Source organism: Malaclemys terrapin, chromosome 6 (assembly GCF_027887155.1).
Source record: "Malaclemys terrapin pileata isolate rMalTer1 chromosome 6, rMalTer1.hap1, whole genome shotgun sequence".
NCBI lineage: Eukaryota > Metazoa > Chordata > Testudines > Emydidae > Malaclemys > Malaclemys terrapin.
This window is the reverse complement of record NC_071510.1, coordinates 11,108,470-11,133,597: the sequence shown is the minus strand read 5'-3', so window position 1 is coordinate 11,133,597 and position 25,128 is coordinate 11,108,470. Positions and strand designations below refer to the sequence as shown.

General features: G+C 47.1%; 1 protein-coding gene across 2 annotated transcripts; it reads right to left on the bottom strand.

The window, feature by feature from the left end:
- Nucleotides 1-227: 227 nt before the first annotated feature.
- LOC128839542 (glyoxylate reductase/hydroxypyruvate reductase-like) lies at nt 228-24,216 on the bottom strand. Of its 2 annotated transcripts, none has more exons than XM_054032610.1 (9): nt 23,969-24,216; nt 17,128-17,258; nt 15,915-15,987; nt 14,382-14,498; nt 13,263-13,351; nt 11,010-11,114; nt 9,409-9,544; nt 8,748-8,878; nt 228-485 (listed from the first exon to the last, which is right to left on the bottom strand). In XM_054032610.1, exons 1-9 carry the CDS (start codon nt 24,133-24,135, stop codon nt 460-462), a joined length of 975 nt encoding a protein of 324 aa, XP_053888585.1. In that variant the 5' UTR covers nt 24,136-24,216; the 3' UTR covers nt 228-459. The 2 variants fall into 2 exon arrangements, with proteins under 2 accessions (XP_053888585.1, XP_053888584.1); XM_054032609.1 differs by lacking the exon at nt 228-485 and adding an exon at nt 2,560-3,267 and having other exon boundaries at nt 23,969-24,215.
- Nucleotides 24,217-25,128: the final 912 nt, after the last annotated feature.

Here is a 25,128-nt window from a genome sequence, read left to right as displayed (position 1 = left end):
AGATGTCTGCATTGCACCCATCCCAGCCACTCTCAGTGATGTGTCTACTAGAACTGGTTGGAACATTTTTGACAAAATGTAGCTGTTTCCATAAAGGTTTTGTCAGAGGCAGCGGGTGAGACTGATGCTTTACAGCTGTGGGTTTCAAACTTTTTTCATTTGTGGACCCCTACAAAATTTCATATGGAGGTTTCAACCAGAAAATGGACACGTTGACACCATTCCAATAAGTAAAAATGTTCAGAAGTTTTCATTCCAACGTGGAGATCAACTTTCAAACCTCGAAAGTTGCTGCAAAAGAGAATTGTCATCCTCCCGCCAGCTCTTGTGTCTAAACTTTCATGAATTAACATTTAATGTACTGATGGCGCGCAGACTGTGATGGACGCAAACCAGGCAGGTGAATAATACATTATGTTGTCGGCAGGCAACACAGGCGAAAACACAGGCGAATCCAAATCAACCTGCCTTTGTCCAGAAAGAACCTACGAAGAGGGAATGCACCAATGAGTAATGAGCCAAATTCTGTGCTGATTTATACGCAGCTGAAGTTAACAGGAAGTCAGCAACTGTAAATCCGCACAATATTAGCATTAGGTCACCTCAGACATGGCTGGATGTTTTAAATAATGAGCCACGAACTGGGACGCGAAGATAAAAAAATCCATCTTCTTTAGAAATGTCTTGCTGGTTCAGGCTGATCTGGGGTTAGGTTGCTGGCCTAGAAGCTGAGAGACCTAGGAGCAAGTCTCTGCTGTGGGGAGGCCTTGGATCAGGCACTTAGGATCTCAATTCTCTATTTCTTCAATGGGGATAATGGCACTGCCCCGCCCCCCGGGGGGTGCTGTGAGGTTAAATCATTACAGATTGTGAGGTGCTCAGAGACTACAATGATGGGAGCCGGATAAGTCCCTTGAACAGATAGTGTTTCTCACTCCAAATATTCCAGGAGCTTCTTTGGGGTCAGGCTTTTCAATGGCCGCTTTCTTTGGGCTGGTCTACACCGGGGGAGGGAGGAGTCGATGTAAGATACTCAACTTCAGCTATGGGAATAACGTAGCTGAAGTCGACGTATCTTATTTCGACTTACTTCCCGTCCTCACGGTGCGGGATCGACGGCCACGGCTCCCCCGTCAACTCCGCTACCGCCGCTCGCCCTGGTGGAGTTCCGGAGTCGACGGGAGCGTGTTCGGGGATCGATATATCGCGTCTAGATGAGACGCGATATATCGATCCCCAATAGATCAATCTCTACCCGCTGAGTGAGCAGTTCTATTGACGTCCAGGGAGATGGATTAGCAAAACAGGCAAGAGTTTGGGATTTCCAAAGGAACCTAAGGAAGTGCAGCCAGTTGGGTTTGGGCACTTAACTCCTTTGAATGTTCCAAGCTATGTCTCTTAAGGTAGGTCTCCATTTATGGTGGTGTGTAGAGGACACACACTGCATGCCCAGCTAGCATGGGTATAAACAGCAGTGTAGATGGTGAAGCACTGTGTAGGTGAGTACAGATACGCCAGGAGAACCCTAGGGTTTTGGCAAAAAGAGTTAGGGAATTTGTAAGGAATTTGAATCTCCCTACATGAGTGGTAAATTATTGAGACAACAGCCCATGGAAGGGTTTATCCTACTTGTGGACTGGTCAACAGTGGAACACATCCTGTTCCCTTACTCAAGTGAGTAGCCCCAGTGAAGACAGAGTGATTACTTGCACAAGGAAGGGGAAGCAGGAGTTGGCCATCATGCTCTGTTTCCAAGCACATGGCTTAGGAATAGAGCGGGTTGAAAAATTGATTTGCCTTGATTTAGCTGGTTGAGATGGGCTCTAGGTTCTCCTCTAGGATTCTAGAACTACAACTTGTCCAGTCCACCCTCACCTTAAAACTCCAGTGGAGGCATAGCCTGGGTGTGCACGAGACATTCATTTTGCACGCACATTGAATGCCAGACTGGCCCACACATTTTCACCACTTTACTCCTTACACTTATTTTCCAGTACACTTAGATCACGCATGTAAGTTACACCACTCTTTAAAGTCAAGGATTCATTTGCTCTTCCCTCTCCCCCGTCCGTATGTGTTTCTCTTCCTCAGACAACACCATCATTTTAGTCCTTTTTACACGCTGTGACTGGGGGAAAAAAGACCTAGTAATAATTTCCAGTCAGAGTATGATGAATCACATCTACTGTCCGTAAAATAAATATGGAACAACTGAGAAAATGCACATGGTGACTGGGGACAAATGAAGCACGTAGTATGAAAAATAAAACCCTTGAGAATCTTACTCTTAATGCAGCAGATGTAACATGCTGCACTGAAATAAGACACTAAGATATGAGGAAGAGAATACAAGAGGTGGGGATAAAGATTTCATTTTGGTTAATTAGGAACATCAAAACTTTTGCAGTTTGGCAACCATATTGTTTAACACAATAGAAATGGAAAGGTCTTTTCACGTCGTTAATGGACAGTAGCTTTCAGAGGTTCCAGCGTAACAAGGAGAACATAATCTGAATTCACAAAGAAAATTAAACTAAAAAAAAAAAAAAAGTACCAAGGTTGATAACAATGTTATACATTTTATTTCTGGGAATGTGCCCATTCTAAAAATGCAAATTTACTGGAGATCTTCCCTGCTGATTGCCTAATGCACAATAAGACTACAGACAATTTTAATGAACCCTCTCCCCCTTAGCAAATGCCAAGTTAGCTTTAAGAAAAAAGGTCACATTCAAAAGCGATTGCTTATCTCTTGGTGACATTCACGTCCAGCAACGAGCAGAACACACTCACTATAACCAGCTGCTAATGTCGGGGTGGGGGAGGGGGAGTGTCCGTAGACCCTCCAGCAGCACCGAACGCTGTGGGGAGACACGGCACAATATGTAATACATACGCTGAGCTGCAGCCCGTTGGTAATGGGAGGAGAGGGAGATGGGCTGCTGGCTCCCAAGAGCTGGACACCAGTAGAACTGGCCTATTCTTTCTCTCAGTGAAGAAAACAATGGTACTTTCACCCTCCAACAGTTTGCCAGGGGACCTCCGCCAATCAAACAGCTCCCAGCAACGGCAGGCTGCATTCATCCAGGCCAGGGGCGATTTGCAGGAGGATGAGCACAAGGAGAGTGTGTGCTTTGCGTCCCCCTCAGAGTGGCACCTCCTTGCCTATGGCTTTTCCCTGAAGGCCTGCCAGTAAATTGTTGGCAGCTAAGGCGGCCATGGCGTTCCGGGTAGCCACCGTAGCGCTGGCGATATGGGGGAGAATAACTGCAAACGGAAAGGGAACAAAGTTCAGAGAGATCATTTCTTGGCGCGGGACCTGCAATCGCAATCAAAGGGCCTGAGCCCCTGTGAATTTCACCCTCTCATCAGCGTTCATCACTCCCTGTGCAGATGTCCCCTGACAGCGTTCGCCCTGGCCATGGGAGACCGCACTCAGCTCCGAAGCCACAGCCCATTGAAGACACCAGGATCTTGTCAGGGCCCTCACCTGCACGGCTGCACTTTGCATGGGAATACAACTGGCAGGGATGCTGCCTCGCTAAAATGATTCCAGGAGGACGTTTAAGGACAGGAGGGGGGAAGTACAGATTGTATAACAGAGGTGGGGAATTGGGCTCTTCACAGAGGCCTCTTCACCCCTTGTAATTTAGCCGAATTTTCAAGGGAGGGCTGCAAGCCCGGAGAATTGAAAGGACACTGCCAGGAATGGCTGGCTTAAGACTAGACCTACTAGCTGTGTTCTGTCTGCATGCAAGTCACATCGACCCGCCGCTCTGCCTGCCTGCTCTGTCCGTGTGAGCTGGCAGGGGATTGAAATTTACACGAATCCTGCAGGGTTTTAAAAGGATTTTTAAAGTTAAGATGATGTTTTAGTCAAAGCCTGCCGGATTCTTATAAATGTCACTCCCCTGGTGGCTCACAAGACCAGAACAGGCAAAGCGACCAGATGGTTAAGAACATAAGAATGGCCTTACTGGGTCAGACCAAGGGTCCATCCAGCCCAGTATCCTGTCTTCTGACAGTGGCCAATGCCAGGTGCCCCAGAGGGAATGAACAGAACAGGGAATCATCAAGTGATCCATCCCCTGTCGCTCATTCCCAGCTTCTGGCAAACAGAGGCTAGGGACACCATTCCTGCCCATCCTAGCTAATAGCCATTGATGGATCTATCCTCCATGAACTTATCTAGTTCTTTTTTGAACCCTGTTATGGTCTTGGCCTTCACAACATCCCCTGGCGAGGAGTTCCACAGGTTGACTGTGCGTTGTGTGAAGAAGAACTTCCTTTTGTTTGTTTTAAACTGCTGCCTATTAATTTCATTTGGTGACCCCCTAGTTCTTGTGTTATGAGAAGTAGTAAACAACACTTCCTTATGTACTTTCTCTACACCAGTCATGATTTTATAGACCTCAATCATATCTCCCCTTAGCCGTCTCTTTTCCAAGCTGAAAAATCCCAGTCTTATTCATCTCTCTTCATACATTGGCCTCATTACCACTACAAAAATGATTTTTCCTCCCTTGGTATTCTACTGTTGATAATAGCACCCAGGGAGCCCCCCCGCATGCGGCAGCTAACCCCGGCTCTGGGAGGGAGTTTTGGGATGGGAGGGGTGCAGAGGGATGGGGTGCAGGGGTGAGGGCTCTGCCTGGGGCTGGGAATGGGGGATTTGGGGTGTGGGAGGGGCTCAGGGCGAGAGTAGGAGTGTGGGGGGAGAGGGCTCTGGCTGGGTCTGGGGATAAGGTGTTTGGGGTGCTGGAGGGGCTTGGGCAGAGGGTTGAGAGTGCAGTGGGGGGGTGAAAGCGCTGGCTGGGGGTGTGGGCTCGGGTGGGGCAGGGCTGGGGATGAGTTTGGGGTACAGGCAGGCTGCTCTGGGACAGGGGCCAGAGAGGAGGACTCCCCCCAGCTCTTTCCCTGCCAGCAGCAGCAAGCTCTGGGGTACGAGCCCCTCTTTTCCACCCCCCCTAGCAGCAAAATCACCCCCACCACTGTCACTGCATGTGCTCCTAGGGTCCCTCTCAGGTCCAGGAATCTCCCTCGCCTTCCCCATGGTGGGGCGCTGCGTGTGCCTCCTCCCCTGCTGTTGCCCCTGACTGTAGCCTCACTGGGGGTGAGGGATGGGGCTGCCTCCTTGCCCAGCCTGGGGCAGGAGCAGTGACTGCGGGCAGGCGGGTCCCCTGTGCTGCTGGAGGGTCCCATTGGAAAATGAAAGGGTCTGAGGGGAAGGGCAGGCTCAGAGTCAGGCTGCCCTGGCAGTGGTCGGGGGGCAGTAGGACCCTGCGGCAGCAGTTGTTGCAGGGAAGCAGCATGGAGGAGACAAAGACAGACAGGCTCTGCTCCCTGACAGAGACTCCAGGGGCGTGAAAGGCGGGGGCAGCAAGTCGGGGCCAGGGGACACTCGGGGAAGGTGTGGGGGGCTGCAGGTGGGGACACACGGCCCCAAATATTGCTGGAGCTGGGCCCTGGCTCTGAATATTGCTGGTGCCCGAGCACCACGTGGATCGGCTTTTAGGTGCCCCCAACCACTAGGCGCCCTAGGCGGCCGCCTAGTTTGCCTAAATGGTTGCACCGGCCCTGCACGTATCTCACTCAGAACTTACTGAAGCTTCTGGCTTTGGGGCTACGATACATTAGGTTTGGTCTCTTCTTGCATGGGCATATTTTGTTTTGGTAGTTTGAGCAAACACAGTTCAGACATTTAAGGAGGGGAGTAAAGCAAATACACGTTCCCCACTATAAAAATATCCTTGCCACCCCTTTCAGCAACTCTCCCACTGGAACATAGCGCAAAGATGATCAGGGGCGGCTCTCTGTTTTTTGCCGCCCCGAGCATGGCAGTCAGGCGTTCCGGACGGTTGCCGTGAAGGCGGGAGTCAGGCAGCCTTCGGCAGCACGCCTGCGGGAGGTCCGCTGGTGCCGCGGATTCGGCGGCATTTCTGCGGGTGATCTGCTGGTCCCGCGCCTTCATTGTACCCACCGCCGAATTGCTGCCGAAGCTGTGGGACCGGCGGACCTCCTGCAGGCATGCCGCCAAAGGCGGCCTGACTCCTGCCCTCACAGTGACCGGCATGCCACCCCCCGCACCTTGCCGCCCCAGGCATGCACTTACTGCGCTGGTGCCTAGAGCCGCCCCTGAAGGTGATGCAGCATAGGGCGAGAACTAGCCTCTTGTAAGTTGCCATGAGGGTTAGGGAGCGCTCTGACACTCTTTGTATAACACTGTTTTGGTGGGCTTGTTGTACAGCTCCTGAGGTTGGTGGGATCAGAGCTCTGGCGTGGGCCTTTTAAAGGCATGGGCGCTGTTTTTCTGATGGTATCTTGCTAAATTGTTCCACAATATGGAATTTACACGTCGTTATGAATTCTTTGCACTCCAGCAAAGTTCTGCAGAGTGAAGCACTTGCTTTTGAATGTTCTTTTTTCTCTTTTTCCTCATCTTTTTTCTTTTAAAAACCCACGAGAAGTTCCAGAGAAAAATATGTCACTGGAACAGGAGGGTTGCCCCAATGAGTCCTCCAACAGTCAAGGTGGTCCATGCAACCTTAATTGGAGAGGAAATCTAGTCCAGCGGCTAGGGCCCTAGCTTGCACTTCTGGAGACCCAAGTTCAATTCCTTGCTCTACCACAGATTTCTGGTCACTTAATCTATCTTGACAATGGCACTTCCCTACCTCTGAGGGATGTTCTGACAATAAATACACTGAGGATACTGTAAAAAGCAACAGAGGGTCCTGTGGCACCTTTAAGACTAATAGAAGTATTGGAGCATAAGCTTTTGTGGGTGAATGCCCACTTCATCGGACGCAAGGATGAGGATACTGTGGGGATGAGGGATCTGTATCACAGCTAGTTAATTCAGCCTCCTTGTGTGGATGCATTACAGCACATCGTTAATGAATATAGGAGATGCGAGTTGTCAAATAAATGTAATAGCCTAGAGCAGGGGTCGGCAACCTTTCAGCAGTGGTGTGCTGAGTCTTCATTTATTCACTCTCATTTAAGGTTTCGTGTGCCAGTAATACATTTTAACGTTTTTTAGAAGGTCTCTTTCTATAAGTCTATAATATATAACTAAACTATTGTATGTAAAGTAAATAAGGATTTTAAAATGTTTAAGAAGCTTCATTTAAAATTAAATTAAAATGCAGAGTCCCCTGGACCGGTGGCCAGGACCCGGGCAGTGTGAGTGCCACTGAAAATCAGCTCGCGTGCTTGCCTTCGGCACACGTGCCATAGATTGCCTACCCCCGGCCTAGAGCTTTAGATACACATTTTGGAGTGTTATGTATTACTCTGTGTATGCCAGACAAGTGAGGCCCATGGAAATACACTGCAAGCCATACTTACACATCCAGTATCTGTCTTAGAGTAAGGGTGAAAATGTACGGGCACATCTAAGCCACCAAATTTGTAGTTAACTGCCTCCTTCCCTAATTTGCCCCTAAAGGACTTTCACTTCTGTTGATTGAAAAGAAAATACAGTACACTAGTATTGACCAAATTACTAAATTAGAGGGAAGGTACCACATAAAGTCAAAGGATCAAATCCTCATGTGATGTAATTATCTGAGGGTCTAACCCTAAATCAGTACTGATTTACTGGCCCTTTATGACAATGAAATTAGTGGTCATAGAAAAAGAATGGGGAAAATGATAAGGTATACAAGGGTGTATATAACAAACATTTTGTATGATGTTGTACTATTTAAGAAATAATGTGATCATGGAAATCAAGACTGTTTTAATGCAGAGTTAAAGTTGTGTCTTTCTCCATGCACCGTGGTGCAGCACCACTGACTACAATGGAGTTATACTGATTGACACCAGCTGAGGGTCTGACCTATTATTTTTTATTCCAGGATGCACATCTCTTAAAGGAGATTAATTGATATGCAGAATCCACAGGATTGTAAAGAACATTGGAAAAACAAACACGCAGAAATGAACCCCTGAGCTGGCTGGAAACTGGAATTTCTATTTTGTGGGAAATTCTGACATTTGACATTTGGTTTCATTCTGAATTGGTCAAAATGTAGAAATTCTGCCACAGAACAGAAATTAACAAAAAAAAAAGTTAATTCGGAAACATCCAAACATTTTGTTTTGATAGTGTCAAAGCATTATACTGTAATATAACACAAAATATTAATTAGTATAGATAGTAGTAATTATGAGCTACAAATCTAATATAATATCACAATTGTGATTTGAATATAATATAAAAGTTTCACTGAAATGGATCGAAACGATAAAGTCAAAATGAAACATGTCTACCTTGTTGAAATGAAACATTTTGACAATATTGAAATGAAATGTAAAAGGTCTGAATGATTACTGTCAACTTCCTCCTGTCAAAAATGTTGTCAAAATTCACACGCTCTCCCCAAACATTTTCATCAGGGCCGGCTCCAGGGTTTTTGCCGCCCCAAGCCATGATCGCGATCTGCAGCAGCAATTCGGCGGGAGGTCCTTCGCTCCAAGTGGGAGTGAGGGACCGTCCACCGAATTGCCGCCAAATAGGTGGACGTGCCGCCTCTCTCCAAAGTGGCCGCCCCAAGCACCTGCTTGGCAAGTGATTTTCATATCAATGCAGCTGCCTTTTCCAAAGGAATACTGTTCCATTGAAACAACTACAAAACCAGCACAAGGAGAGGCTGCCTGCTCTAGAAATCAGGTCATAGTTTGAAATTCTCAAATCACCATTTTCAGCCACTGCTCTTCAGCAGGTTTCAACACAGACTCACCGCAGTTTTTAAGTTTTAAAAGAGGATGATCTGTAGGCAGAGGCTCAGGCTCCGTGACATCCAGGCCAGCCGCTGCAATCTGACCATTGACCAATGCCTGGTACAGGTCTTCCTGGTTCACTACACCGCCCCTGTTGGGAAAAGAAAAACAAAGTAGCTATCAACTTCTGGACATCTTCTCTGTGTAGCTGTTCTTGCAGCCAAGAGCCTTAGTTATCTGGTGAAAGCGTGAACAACGGGGTTGGATAAAGCTGGAGTGCCCAGCAGTCTGATCTTAAAGGCTGCTTTATAATAAACTCTGAGGCCAGGGGTTTACGGTTCTGTCCTCCGGCATGATTCATACTGTATTATGTGTGGGATCAGCTTATCTAATGAGACCGAATCCTCTGGATGGGATTTGCCTGTGTCATGATACATCTCCCTCGATCAGCGTGTTGTCGGATTACACCAACGTAAGCCTTTTATTTTTAATAATTGCTTGAAAGTTGATTTTATTCTATTGAGCTGGGAGGCCGTCAGAGTTGGGAATATAAATCTTGTCTCCCTCTGTGATCATGGAAGGATTTGTGTCAGAAGTTTATGTTCTCCAGTGTGACATCTGTGTGTTTATCTTGCTGAACCTCGGCTCGAAGATCTTTCTTTCCCTCCTGTCCTACCTCACCTGCTGGTGTTGATAAAGATGGCAGTATCCTTCATTAGGGAGAAAAGGCTGCTGCCACAGATGCCCTGTGTTTCAGGAGTTAAGGCACAGCACACAACGATGAAGTCCGAATGCCGAGCCAATTCCTCCAGTGGCACTATTCAGAATAAAGCAGAAAGGCTGGAGAGATTAAAAAAAAAGGCACATACCATTGGAAAAACCCTCGGATTTATCTTTGCGCTGCATTGACCAGAGTCCACAGATAACAGACTGACCTAGAAAGAGGTTTCTGACCAGAGGAGCGAGGCAATGGAACAGGCTTCCAACAGGAGCAGTGGGGGCAGACAACCGAACTAGTTTTAAGATGGAGCTTGATAAGTTTGTTAACAGGATGTTATACGGGGTTGCTGTAGGAGGGACTGGACTTGATGTCCCAGGAGGCCCCTTCCAGTCCTATGGCCCTTGTCTGAATATTCTTGGGGGCCCAAAATATTTTACGTTTACTGTAAATTCATGTAAACAATTTCCTCCAAGTGAAACTGGTTAGTCCAGTTTAAGGTAGTTATTGACAGGCCTGCAGCTTTCTGACAAGCCCTTCCCATCTGCAATGAACGCACCCAGAGGTGATTTGTGGGTCCCTGGGCCAGAGCACGTAGCGGCTCCTCCCCACCCCTTCGGCCTGCAGTCTCCCCCACTCCTGCCCCGGTGGATGCGGCTGATCGTCACAGTTCAAAATGCCCAGCTGAGAATGGGCATGCTGGCTAGTCTGGGAGACATACCTCGAGGCACAGAGCAAGTTACACCAGCGAAACGCGTTAAAAGTACATTTGCAGAAAGAGCCATTTTACCGTTTTAGAGTCTGCCCCCAACTGCTGTGACTGCAAACTCTTTCTGTGTGTATTGTCTGGATAATACGGCATGGGGGTGATTGGTCGCACTTCATTACATCTGTGCTCAGTGACTTCCCTGGGCTTTGAATCAACCACGTCATTTGCAATATGCTGACGTGATGGGCTACCCCTTGGAAATGATACAAAAAGGCTTGTGGCTAAATAAATAGGAGGGAAAAGCTTTAAAAACCAAACTGCTTCTCTGGACTTAAGGGATGTCACCAGCTCTCATGGTTTGATCTTGAGTCTCACAAAATGGAGCGTTTTTCTTAAAGCCCCAGCTCCTGGAGTCATGTGTTTCCATGAGAATCTCAGCTTTCATTGAAAACTGTTATAAAAAGCATATTTCTGGGTCTCACGATTGCGGAAAAACATGACAAGATGAGACCCTTACAGGCTCAGAAACCACAACGCAAATAAAAGGAATCTGTTACTTATGATTTTTAAAATCTCATCATTTCTATGCCAATCTCATATTTTCTGCGGGGGAGGCCTGACTCAGGACTTTTAAATGGGGGTGTTCTGAAAGGATGGCTGGGGGAACCCCAGTCTGCCTCTATTTTTAATCTAAACTAAAGCTTCCACTTCACAGCCCATACACATGCAAGGCGGGAAGCTCCCTAGTCGGGTAGTTAGGAAAACAAGCTTTCCGTCAGTTCAGGTTTTGCATTAGTGAGGTGGGATTCCAGCTGGACTTCTCCACTGTCTGAAAAACGCTCTGTTCCATCTTACCAAACTCGGCCGGGATCTTGGTGGCCATGTCAGGTCTCGGGCCAGTGTCGGCATAGAGGAATCTCTTGACTCCAAATGGCTTTAACCGGGCCATGACTGCTGCTCCTATAAAGTGGGAATTACAGCCATGAGTTCCACCTTATCGCTGCTCATCTGCTGTGCAAATTCTCCCCCTCTGCAGGAGAACCAGTGTGCAGGGGGCAGGAATCCCTAAGGTGAGTTTCCTTTACATCTTCACGTTGTGGAAAGGGGCTTTACTGCCCTGTGGGATAAGCAGGTGTCCACCTCCCTACACCTGTGTGGGGTCTCCCAAATCTGCATGGATCTCAGGACATGGCAGCAGTCCCTTCCAGACACCACCCCTCAGCCCACTCCCAAGGGAAGAGGGACTTGCTGAGTGGAGAGGTCACTGTAGAACGACTGGGCCAGATTTACTGAACACAGGGGAATAATCTGTTCAGTGTCGAGATGGGATGATGCCATGAAGAACACATCCACATGCCAGTCTGGGACCTCTTCTCGCCCAACTGTTTCAGCCAAGGGCTTTCTGTGGGAGATGCTGAGCCCCTACAATAACTTCCAGCCCAAGTGCACCTGGTCTAGGTCGCTTCTGTTTGCAAAGAACACCTCCTGTGTCTTGTTTAGTAACCAATTGGATTTGGTTAGTGCCGTTAGTAAATAGTCTGGCAAGTAACCATGCCCCAGGAAGTGCATCCATTGTCCTGCTTTCTTGTGGTGACGGTAAAGAAACCTAATAACAATCGCCTTTCTTCCTCCAAGCACTTTACAAGCACCAACTCATTCTCATGACAACCTGATGGGGTGCCTAAACAAACAGGATTAGGTCTGCTCTCCACAGTCCAGATGGGGAAACTGAGGCAATGAGGCGACATTTTTAAATCTAGGGACATAACTCCATATTTAGGCACCTAAAAAGTGGCCCAATTTCAGAGGTGCTGATCACCTGCTAATCCAATTGATGTCAATGTGCAAATACAGCAAATACTTTTATCGTAATCCTAACCTGCTCTACACCGTGCCGTGAGGGCAAAAGTCACCCCTGTGGATTTAGTGGGGCGTAAGTGGAATTTAGTGGTTTTTGAAAGGATTTTAGCAGATCGAGGGATGAAATAGCCACTGCCCAACACTTTATGTTGTCACTTAGAAGCAGAGCTCAGTGAATAATTGATGTTTTGGTCGGGGGCGGGGGATCTGAAAAAAATTGGTTGGTTTCAAACCACAACTGAATTTTTTCAGTATTTCTCATTGGGGGGGGGAACCCTGAAAAAAATTAGTTTTGGGGTCACCAAAACATTTTATTTGACCTGAAACAATTTTTTACCAGTTTTCCATTTCATTTTGGGTCATTTTCAGGTGCTTTGAATCTTCCTTTTTGTTTGTATGTAATTAGCTACATTTCTAAATGAAACATTGCTTCAAACAAAAAGTCAAACCGTTTTGTTTCAAAATGGCCAAAATGAACCATTTCAACTTTTTCAGGGGAAAAAAAATCAATTTTTGGTTAAAACTATTTGCCAAATTTGACCAGAATTCTCAAGTAGTTTCAATGCCTCGCAAAAAATGCATTTTCTGTGGCAAATTTATTATTTGCCAAGCAAATTTTGCCCGGCTCTACTGACAAATGTACCAAGTGTAGAATGCCATATAAGAATTCTTCATTCGTTTATACCAGCGGTAGTGACATTGCACATGTATAAATGAGGTCTTACGGTGCGAGGTAGTAGACTATCAGACCTATACAAAATCAATCCTTGACATCTAGATCGATCCACCACTGGAGCATTAGAAATGTATAAGCAACAAAGTGGAAGCACTTAATGGTGTTTTTATTAGAACTGATCCAAAAAGAAAAAATATTCATGAAAAGTTTTTTCACTGTGTTTCCTTCATTCTCAAACGTTGAAAAATGTTGCCCAGCTCTTCAGACGGCCAAAACATTGGAAGAGGAGAATTTTGCAAAATGTGTCCATTTTTAAAAAAAAGGCAAATTCTAAAATGTTGGCCAGATCTACTTTTTTATATTCATTGATACAAAAACAGAAATGTAAAAAAAAGCAACCTCATGATTTTTTAAATTGTTGACACTTTTCAAAAATACTCAGATTTCGACTCTAACTCTGTTTGATTTTTTTGGTCTCTTTTCATCCATTTGATTTTTTAGCAAAAGAAATCAAAATACAGACCATTTTGGCCAGCTCTGTATGAAAACTCTCCACGGATTTTGCAACTTACCTATTCTTCCAAGTCCTAGAATCCCCACAGTGCTATCTGTCAGACCATAGCCACACATCCACAGAGGCTTCCAGGTTCCCCAGCCACCGCTTTAAAAGATCATTGGAAACTATTTCAGGTATACACAGTACAGCATCCACCCTTCCCCTGCACTTTGGAATGTGGAGACTGTTTCTATTTAGCTCTGGTTGATGATCATTTAACAGGAATTGCCAGACTGGGTCAGACCAAGGCTTGAACTAGCCCAGTATAGTCTTGTCTCCAACACTGGCCAGGAGGAAGTTGCAAGAACACCTATAGCAGGCAGCTATGGGATAACCTACCTCCAGGGAAAGTTTCATCCTAACCCTTATTAATTAGTGGTTGATTTTTGCTTTGAAGCAATAATGGTTTATTTCCCCCACAAACCTTAGATTAGCCATTGTTGAGAGACAAGGTGGGGGAGGTATCATAGAATATCAGGGTTGGAAGGGACCTCAGGAGATCATCTAGTCCAACACCCTGCTCAAGGCAGGACCTATCCCCAGACAGATTTTTACCCCAGTTCCCTAAATGGCACCCTCAAGGATTGAGCTCACATCCCTGGGTTTAGCAGGCCAATGCTCAAACCACTGAGCTATCCCGTCCCATTCTTCAGCTCTGTGTAAGCTTGAAAGCTTGTCTCTCTGACCAACAGAAGCTGGTCCAATCAAAGATATTACCGCCCCCACCTTGTCTCACTAAAATCCTGGGACTGACACAGCTACAACAATACTGCATACATCATTAACGCTGAACATTCTTGTTCTCCATATACATTGTGTGAATCCCCTGCTGCTGCTGTTGTTATTCAAACTAGCTGAATCAAAGCTAGCTTGGGTATGTGTACACGTGCTGAAGTCACACATCTGACTGCCGCGCAGTCATACCCATAGACTATATTTTCACATCTCAGGACATGTGAAGTATCATCTATAAAAATACTAATCACAGAGAGGAGAATATGCTCCTAAAATACTTGTCCAACTCCCCATCTTTTGGTTGTTTATTCACCAAAACATTGGTCTTTCACTTCCTGCCGACAGACTCGACATAAACAGTTTTCACTAGGGAGTTTGAATAAAGACAAAAAAAAATTACTTCTTAGCTTCATCCACAGCTTCTAACAATCGCCGGGAGGTTGCGAGAAGAAGAGCAACTGTGAGTTCAGCAACTGCTTCAGTCAATACGTCTGGTGTGTATCCTAATCTGATTCCTCTGCATCAAAGGACACAAATAACAAATACACCGTTACATTACTGGAGTCTTCTCAATGTAGGAACGGTCGCACCTGAAGTGTTTCTAGACCATTAGGATATGAAGGTTATGCCACATGTCCTCAGAAATAAATGTTTCTCTAGATTTACAGAAAGGTCTTGGATTGAAGCTATGATTAGAGCTGTGCGAAAGTTCAGTATGAAAACCCAGCACATCTGGTTGAAGGTTCGTGATGGACGGGAAACTCGCTGAAAGTCACTGAGCCTCTACAAAAATATTTTGGTGAACTTTGAGCATTATAGCTGAGCCAAATTTTGCTACTGGGTTGTTTTTTTTTCAGGCCACACTTGAGACATTTCCAGGGGGCTGATTACCAGAGAGCAAGCGCTCGATGCTTTCTGAAAACTGATCCCCCCCCCCAACGTGTCAAGACAGATACCCAAAATCATTAGCTGCTTCTGAAAATGGAGGCCTATCTAGTCATTCCACCTGAGGAGATTTCAGGGTTTAAATATAACTCAACACTGGGGTGAGGCATCTATTGACTCCTATTGACTCTGTTTCAGGAATTGGGTTTTTCCAGGGAACGTTGCAACTGCATTAAAAAAAACCCTAAGAAGGGCCACTTGAGGAGATTGGGGATTGGCAACATGGCAGGGGAAAAGGTGAGGCTAGCGTTTGCAAGCAGGGACAGTGCGGGTGGGGTGGCTGACTGTGAAGAAGGAGGATGAGTGTGGTGCAGAGCAGATGCTGTGCGGTTCTGTTTATGCTAATAATATTTATGTGGCTTGTTATTCATTTTTGTGCATTAGATAATCACACACTGAATGGTACTTTCTCTTGTAAAACACATTTGTTGCTCCTGCAAGGTGCCAGTCTATTTAACCTTCAAGAAGGGGCTGGAGCTCCTGGGGGACTCGCAGTGACTTCCCCTTCAGGAGATGGGAGGGGTCACAAAGACACAGAGGTCCCCTAAGTATGGGAGACAAACAAACGAGGGAGGGGCCAGATCTGGGACTGAGGTCGTTCATTCTACAAAGACCAGGGATTGCATGGCTGCTCTCCTTGCTAACTTCCTATCGCTGACCTCGCTGAGCCATCAGTCTCGAAACCCAGGACCTCTTTGGCTGTCTTGCTGACACGGCCAGGAAGTGTGGGGATGGTGATAGACGTTAGTGCTAAACGAGGTGGTTTCCGTGATGTCTGCTTTGGCAGCGTTTATAATCTTGATGGACGGCACCAGGCTCCTAACAAAGTAGGGAGTGACTGAGATTCCAATGTAACAAGGAGCTCCTGGAGCTAGCCCAAGGGCAGTCAGACCTTTAAATGACCCCCATTTCCCTCCTTGTGGAGACAGGACTGTGGTGACTATTCCATTTGTACAGCTTGTGACTAAACCACAATAGCACATTGTACCTCTTCTTCAGCTCCTCCAGAGACACGTGATCATAGCCCACTGACATCGTGCTGACCACCTGCAGGCTGGGCCCTGTGGTTGGAGGAGAGAACAAATGGACTGACGTTCACCTCCAACCAGAGCTTGGGTGTGTAACAACGTTGGCAGCCTCACCTCCGTGCTCGGTAAGAGCTAGGCCAGATCTACTACTGCACACATTCAATAGCTTGAGTCTTGAGAAGACTGAGGGGGGGATCTGAAAACAGTCTTCAGCTATGATAAGATCGGTTGCAAAGAGGACGGGGATCAATTGTTCTCCATGTCCACTGAAGGTAGGACAAGAATCAAAGGGCTTAATCTGCAGTGAGGGAGATTTAGGTTAGATACCAGGAAAAACTTTCTAACTCTAAGGATAGTTCAGCTCAAGAGTAGTCCTCCAAGGGACACTGTGGCATCCCCATCACTGGAGGTTTTTAAGAACAGGTGGAACAAACACCCATCAGGACTGGTCTAGATTTACTTAGTCCAGCCTCAGCGCAAGGGGCTGGACTTGATGACTTCTTGAGGTCCTTTCCAGCCTTATAGTTCTATTATTCTATAGTGCTAGTAACCTTCAATGACTCCTCCTGCAAACAACCACAACAGCGACCACTGGCTAGGGCATGGGTGCTTATCTTAGCTCCGTCGTACCCTCCCTGTCCCCTCGCCACACCATGTTCTGCAGACAGCTGTCTCACATTCCAACTGTGTTATACCTGTGCAGCGCTCCTCAGAGGGTGAGTTGCATCCGATTCTTGCAACTGAGGATAAAAGCCTACTACTGCTACTTGCTAATGTATTTACTGCTTTAGCTCATAGCATTGGAATACAACAGGATCCTCATTCTTTAAGTGATTTTAAAAATCATTCCTCAGCTACCCAAACAGACCCCCGGCTACCCCCCAGCCAAATAGCAGGGTGCATGCAGAACCCTAATTCAAATCAGGGAAATGGCCACTCAGAAAGAAACCGGCCTCGTGGACTGATTCCAGTGTAGATGGCAGATGAACACACTGGGAAGTAGAAGGGCCCCTTCAAAACCCATTTCAGCTGCTGAGCTTCTACACCTGACCATCAATAATGTAAAATGGGAGCACGCTAGCATGAGTGGACATGAACGCACAATCGTTTGGGGGCATCTCATTTGCCACTGCTCCTGCCATGCAGACAATTTCAAAGTATCCGATGCCCTACCTGCCGCGTCCAGCACTTCGGCATCTATCTTCTCTGTCAGGAGGCAATACAAGCCTCGAATCCCAGCAACCTTCTCCAGGAGTTCTGAGCGTGGCACCGGCTCATCTGAATCCCACTGCTCAATGTTGCAGCTGCAAGAGGAGAGACGGGGAAACGTATCTGGGTCGTGGCTGCGGCTTGTAAAGCACACAGGGCTAGTTTGCTACAGCCCTTACCAGGTAGCAAAGCCCCCTTGCCCTCCTGCTCAGATTGCAACGCTAGACAATGTCTGGCTAGTCTCCCAACTACCCCTGTGAGCAAGAGGGAGACTGAGAGGAGACCTGGGTACTCACCTTGTTGGACAATCAGAGCAGCTGGCTGGGCCCGTGGGCTGGGTGAGGGAAACCTGTGGTGATGTTTTACTCTAGAACATCACAGATCCAGGGGATAGCAGGGCAGGAAGCAATGGCTCTTGGAGGCACAGCATGTTCTCTGGCCTGCTCTTGGACCAGCGAGCTCTGTGCCAAGTTACAATGGAGCCCGTTAGAAAGGAGAACGTGTCCCAGGAGGGCTAAGTATCTGTTCAGTGTGTCCTGCTTGTGAATTATTTTTTCGGGGCAAGCGATATCTATTTCTCCAAACAGGATCAGAAAATGAAGAGAACCACTAAAATTAAAAGTCTGGGTTTATCAGATACCTAATTTGTACATGAGGCAATTTCAGAAGAGCTACCGTTACCACTGCAGTGTTTGGTGTCAAATCTTGAATGGTCTCTAGCGAATGGTTTCCTGTCACTGTACTGTAACCAGTTCTATTGTCCTCCTGGGACAATTGTCGTCTCAGTTATTTGGGTGTAAATACAGCGTAACTCTACTAACTTCCTTGGGTTCGGTCCAGCATTCCAGCGTAACTGGAAGCAAAGTGTGTCCCTACGTGTTGAAAGAGGGATTTCATTCAGTAACACAAGTGGGAAAGGTGTAAAAAGACAATGCTGTGGTGGGTGATGTCAGTTTCACCGGGACACTTCATATGGACAAACAGGATGGGCTCAGTAAAACGGAGATGTGTGGTCACTTTATGCATGTAAATCCATTAGCTTTGCTGGAGTTACTCCAGAATTACACTGGGTCCTGCTTTGAGCAGGGGGTTGGACTAGATGACCTCCTGAGGTCTCTTCCAACCCTGAGATTCCATGATTCTGTGAATCACCCGTCATTATTATATTGTGTTTAACTGCTATACGAGACCTAACCCCACTCTCCATCTGAGAGGCCACATTCCTTCCTAGTGTGACTCCACAGGAGCCAGTGCACTTACTCCAGGGATGAGTTTGGCCCTTAATCCCTGCAATGCTCTAAGATCCCACCAGCAGTAAGAGCAAGAATGCAGAACCCAGTTATCCTAGACAGAAGCATATTCCCCTCCTGGCTAGGTCACCGGCCAAGCCAGAGGCCAGGTTTTGAATTTAATTTTGTGTTGAGGGTTTGGTGCCTGTCATCAGTCTCAGTTTCGCATTGCTCAGGCATCTAGAGCATCATACCCCACTCACAGCAGTGATTCGTTTCCTTTTGCAGGTTGCACTGCCAGAGATTTTACATGTGGATCAAAAATTGGCATCATTGTTTCAGGTTTTGTGACATTCGGAGTCTATTAACCAGATGAAAGTCTGTGCTCACTGAAGTGCAAACACATGTATTTAGGCTGTTATAAAAATAATCTTGCAGTAACAGTCTAAGAATTGGAAGGTTTCCTGTAGGGGAGAAAACACCATATTTTCTCCATTAGGGATTTTAACCAGCCCAGTTTATTTAATCCTTTTTTAGGCATGGGATTTTGTAATTAGTTAGCTGCAACCAAAATCTTTGGGCAATTGTGTTCTAAGGAGCAGCATTTTAATTTTCCTTTATTAAAAGAGATAATGACTGTCTGCTTATTTTGAGTTTTAAAGCTTTGACAGGAGAAATTTCATCGTCAGACTAACGGGATGGGTGCAACTGAAGAAATCACTTAGCGTGCTTCTATTGCAGGGGTGCCAAGGCCCCACGACTCCATCGTACAGGTGCTGTACAAACACAGAGGAACAAGATGGTCCCTACCCTCAAATACCATGTTCTTTACATTCTAGTGGTGGGATCTCATGGTGGATACTCATGGTTTGAGTCTTTCCTTACTCTTGGTTCCAGACTGCATATTAAACAGCGGCAGTGAACCGATTAACTCTCTATTTGTCAAAATGGGTGATTGCACTAAAGGTGTGAGGAAACACCTCTTTCTTTACATAGGAGGGGGCTGTGGTACCGTCTGTTTGGGAGGGGCGGTGTGAATTCAAAACACCATTGAAGACATACAGCCCAGTTCTTTACTTTGCTCCATCATTCTTAGACCAGTGTAATTCCACCAAAACCAGCAGCTGCGCCAGCTTAAAACCAGGGTCACACCATAGGTATGTGAACTAGGGGTGTGGGGCGTGCTGCAGTACCCCCAGGTTTTGCATGGGGTTCCGGCCGTCAGCCCCGCACCTGGAGCTCTGCTCCTGGCCCCACGCCGGGATCCCATCTGCAGGACCCGCCCCCGGGGCTCTGCTCCCACCCCCAGCTGTGGTCCCAGCCTCAGCCCCTTACCCCTGTCCGCGTTCCACTCCCCCCCTCCCCCCGCTTCCCCCGGAGCCTGGTCCTGGCCCCAGTTCTGGGGAGAGGCGGCGGCACAGGGAGAGGCAGCACCCCCACTGCAAAAAGCGTTCCAGCACCACTGGGTCACACAGTGGTGACTTGGGCAAAAACTTTAGTTTGACCTTGATGGCCACCTGCTGCCTCTCTAGTTAGATCACTATGGCCTCCTTAGCAACCAAAGCAGTGTATGGGAGGGACAAGTTGTACAACGCCACGCGGACTCGTGACCCTGCCCCACTCAGTATTAGCCTGGCACCAAGGAGGCCAGCGCTTCTGCCGAGGCCTGCACCTCTAGCAAACCACCCCAGCTCTGTGGCACTGTGGGGAGGGCCGAGCTGCTCTCTGCTCTGTTAGGAGAAGGCCTGGGGTGAAGCCTGCCTCCTCCAAGGGAAGGATTAGGAGGAATCTCTGCCAAGGAATTGTACCAAACTTTCCTTTCCCCCTGGTCCCCGTCTGTGGTAAATCATACGTCCTAGCAGGGCACGCCTGCCTTGCAGCAGTCCCTGCTGGCCACCCATGGCTCTGCCTGCCTCAGTTTTCCTCAGCCAGATTTCAGCCTCTCCCAGGGTTCATGTGGCTCTCAGATTTCAGTCCCCTACCAGAGTCACAACTATGCAACCAACTGAAGAGTTCTTTCTCCACTGGGGTTCTCCAAGCCCGCCCTGAGGGCTCCATTTAAGTGTCTCTTACTCAGGGGGCAGAGCACTTATTCTCAGGCACGTTCTCTGGAGTCCTTCCCGGCCCTCCACAATCCACCCCCAGCAATTCCTCTACCCAACTGTCTTTTCTCAGCCCTTTCCTGAGGCCCCCCATGTCTCAGGCTGTTACCTGACCCCAATTAATCCAGCCCCTTTAGGCTGGGAGGCAGCTAATCTGGCATGGGCTGGGCTGATTGAACAGGACTGGCTGGCCTGCCTCAGGCCTCCTGGTCCTTGGAAGGGTAGGTCACCGTATTACAGGGCAATTCCTGTTTCCATATACAGGCTAGCACTCATTAAAGTCACTGGGAGCCTCTCTAGTGGCTTCAATGCGATTTGGATTGGAGGGGATTTGCAGGGGGGAAAATCCATATCCATTTGGTTTAACTGATTTCCTATGGGAAACTTTAAAACCGAATGAAAACTTATTTGACTTCAAAATGGTTTGGTTTATAAAGCCCTCCAAAATTCGTTTTTAAAAACCGGTCTGGGTGTTTTTCCCAGCAGTTTTCCCCCTTCCTCCCATTGCCAAGGGAAAAAAGGGAGGAAGTGGGGAGAAAACCCCCTTGTCACTCTTATTGTTTTTTAACTATAACAGTAAAATGGCATGAAAAAGCAGGGGTTCTTTCCAACTTTTGGCAGCTGGAAAACAGTGTTGGAAAGTGTGTGTGTGTGGGGGCACGCCTTAATTTTGAAATGAACAATTGGGTTTCGTTCCCCAAAATATTTCATTATGAAACACTTACGTCTAACAACATTTTTTCGGCAGAAAAATACATTTTGACAAAACCCTATTTTCCTATGAGAAAATGGTTTCACTGGAAAATCTTTGACTAACTCTCCCAGCAGTGGACAGGAGCTTTCCCAGGAGTCCCTTCCTCAGCTTGACATGGGTCAGAAATGGCTGACATCTCTCTCCTCCATAGGACAAACCATCAGGCAGGCTGGCACCTGCTTGGCAGCACTACAGCCAGGTCTGGACTGCAGGACATTGGCAGAGCCTGTGGGTTTGAAATGGCACCGTGCCTGCCCTTATTATGCCTGTCTTGCCAGCACAGCGAGGTTCTGGCTTTCAGGAATGATACGAAATTGCTTCATTTCCTCAAACATTACTGAATAATGATGCTAAACCCTACAACTCCTCTGGGGCAGGATGAGACGCAGGACACCGTATGTGATGGCAGTGATCAGCGGGGCCAGGGACTCTCGAAGTTTACTCCCATATCACAGATATTGCTCGTTCCAATGTCAATATCACTTACAATCTGGAACTGCTGCACAGATAGCTGTCTAGTGTCAACCAGGGCTGGACAAGTCTACAGGGTCCCACGTGTGTGGGGCGCACAACCATGACCCTGCAGTTCAGAGGGGGTGACAACAGGCCAAATTTGCACATTTACTTATGTTCAAGTTTTCACATGCTCTCTCCCCAGGACTCCTTCCCACTGACCTTAGCTCTCCTCTGGTGTGTGTGGAGTGACCTGATTTCATCCTGACTCTCTTCTGAGGCACCTCGTCTGCTTTCTTCAGAGCACTGAGTGGGGCCACTGATTGCTGCTATCCAGTCATGGCCTTGGGATGGGTCAGGCAATGGTTTGAACTCCCCAGTAGTCAGCAAGAGACCCAGAAATACTCCCCCTCCCACAGCCACTGATGCTCTAATTGCAAGCGAAGTAGCAGCCTCTGAAGTTTAATGTGCAGGTGTTAGTGACTCCACTGATACTCATGGGTCTGGGGTGACATTCCTGGGTTTGGCTAGAACTACAAACAGTGCTCCTAACTCACTTAGGCAGTCTTGAAAATACCTCCCTTCGCTGCTACCCTGTTCCCTGCTGAATTGTGTGGTGAAGTCTCTCTTTCTCCTGGCCATTCAAACTGCATGTAGATTGTACCCACAGAGGTGAACACGTCTGTTGTCAGAAGTATCTCACCACGTGTCAGCTACGGATGCACTTGTTCATACTCATTAAATAGCTCCTTTTGCTCACTGTGCCTAGTTCCGACAGACCATGGGGACTTTTTTCAAGTTTTAAAAAATTGAATTTAAAAAACTCTTTAAAACTTCAAATTTTCAGACACATCGACCAGCTCAGAAAAAAAAAAAAATTGATTTCCCACTTCTCACCCCCCCGCCCGATTTTGTAACTCAAAAATTCGAACCAGCTTGGATTTCCATATTCCACTCACGTTTTGCATAGACAGTGCTTTCTGGTGCCACGCAGAGATGGAATTTCTAGCCTCAGGGCTGGTTTTTTGACTTCTTTGTCCCCATGCTGACCTGGCCCCGGGACAGGCGGGCCCAGTCCAGTCACCATTCATGGCCTTCTGGGTTTTGACCCCACTGAAGGTTGAGTAACTGTACAGAGTTCTGAACTAACTCTTTGACTGTTTTATGATTTAACTTTCACCTATTAGCCACTCAACCTATTCATCCATTCAGCATCTAATTCCCACTTGGATCAAACGCTCTTTAATTAAGACTCGCTATTTTTTCTGCCCTCATTTAACTTGGTTTCTCAAAGCTCAATATTTTGTTTTAGAAAATCCAACAATATCTAATTTTTTCAGAGAGATTTGTCATGTAAAGTCAGGCTACTGTTGGTTCTAGGCTTGAAATGTATATTTGGTTAGAATATTAAAATGATATTTGCAATCATTTGGAACACTGTCTGATTTTTACATTGTAAAGGGACATTGTTGCAGAAGAGAGCTTTATAAATGCCTTAGCCTTTCATTGGCTTAAATGTAAGGAATTTTACTGAAATCTTACATTTTTGTACTGTTTTCCCCAGCACATCTAATAAAAACCACAGTAGTCACACATTTTGGGATGCCTGTGAATTCCAGCAGGCATCCTGGTTAAAGGCTACTGCTAAAGACTATGGTAAAATTTCCCTGGATGTCAATGGCAAAATGGCACTTAGAACAGTAGCTTTACAATGCAGGCGAATCATTGCCAAGGCAAACTGAGTTCCCCATAGCCACATTGCTATGACTTTTGTGATTCCATCTGTATCAGACCCAAACAGCAGCCTCGCAGTGAGATGTCCAAGCCCACGAAATGACTCTGCGTAATGAATTCATGGATGCCGAACAACTTCTCACCTCACCTGGGGTGAAATTCTGGTTGCACTGAAGTCAATGGCAAAGCTTCCATTGCCTTCAGTGGGGCCAGCATTTCAGCCTCAGAGTCTGCTTCCAAGCTAGTTGGGGGAGTCAAACGAACCTCAAGCATTCGAGAAATGCACCATGGGCCTGTTGGAAATCTAGCACCTTCTCCTTCCTTGGAAGTTAATGATTCGCTCAGTGCTACAGTCCACATTCAACCCAACTGGACTGACTTCAGAGACATTGACATACTGGGGCAAAGGGTTCCTTTCAGTTACTCCAGTTTTACGTTACTGTTACTCCACAGACTGCAATGTTTGACAATGGTGGGCTCTGCTCTGGCTTTCTTTTCCCAGGGGAGGTTTTGGCTGTAAAAGGAATACTCACAGCCCTGACTGCCTCAGGATGTTCATCCCATCCGGTGGAATCCGCCGGGTCACATAGATTCTAGGTAACGGCTTTCCAGCCGCATTTGGCGCTTGTAATTTACAGCAGCTATGGAACTCTGGCACCAGCGTCGTCTTCAGCCGTCTCAAACGACCGAGCGTCCGCATTGCAGAGCAAAGGCACTGACAGCGTCCGAACGCAGGACTTTGGATGCGGTGTTTTTGTGCCAGTCAGTTCAGCGAGCTTGTGCGACCAGGGAGTGGGAGGTTGTGTGATAAGCTCCCTTGGACCAATGAGTGGTGAGGCCGGGTTCTCTTTACTGAGCTGACCTGTCACAGTTTATGTTTGCACACTCTTCTTTAATCTAGCAGTTTAAATAAGACAAGGACTGTGAGGAGGGAAAACCTAGTTAATAAGAAAACACAGCTCACGCCAACCTTTGTGACTTAGGGAAAAAAGTGAACTTCTGCAAAACAACTGTTGGTTTATGTTTCCTGTTGCATTAAAAAGAGCTCTGGGGGCTCTCCTCAGTTCTATTTGAAGTTGAGATCCCATAGCTGTTTGAAAACAATTAGCTTTTGTATTGTGAAGTAACAAAGACTGAGAAATATTTACATGGGACTATGTCCAAAAATATACTGGGTGAGGCATTTTCTCAGCAGTTCCCAAATTGTGGGTCGCAACCCCAAACCAGCAGATCCAATGGGTCAGATTCGGCCCGTGCGACGACGCTGTTTGCCCCCAAACATGTCCAGACCTGCTCCACGGATGCCGTGCCAAGAGCATATGGTGCATGCAAAGTCACGTTGTGAGAGGCTGACATTTTGTAAAATGGCAGCCTCCTGGTGCAGTGTTTGTGGAGCAGGTCCAGACACCCCGGCTGTAAAAAGGTGGCTGTGCGGACGCCAGTTTGTCATTTGTACCATCTGGCTGTGCAAGCATCTAACTGAGAGACCGGAATGCAAAAGATCCTCCTCTGTGGGCAGCAGCCTTATCAACAGAGCATCCTCTCTGCTTGAGCTGGTAGGAGCCTGTGCTGGCCTTTTCTGAGCTGGGAATCTGCTGTGGCTTGTGAGCTCCTTAAGGCAGGGCCCATGTCTACTTCTATGCCCCCCTGAGTACCCCGTTGGCACTGAAGGACAACGAATCATTGCAAGGCA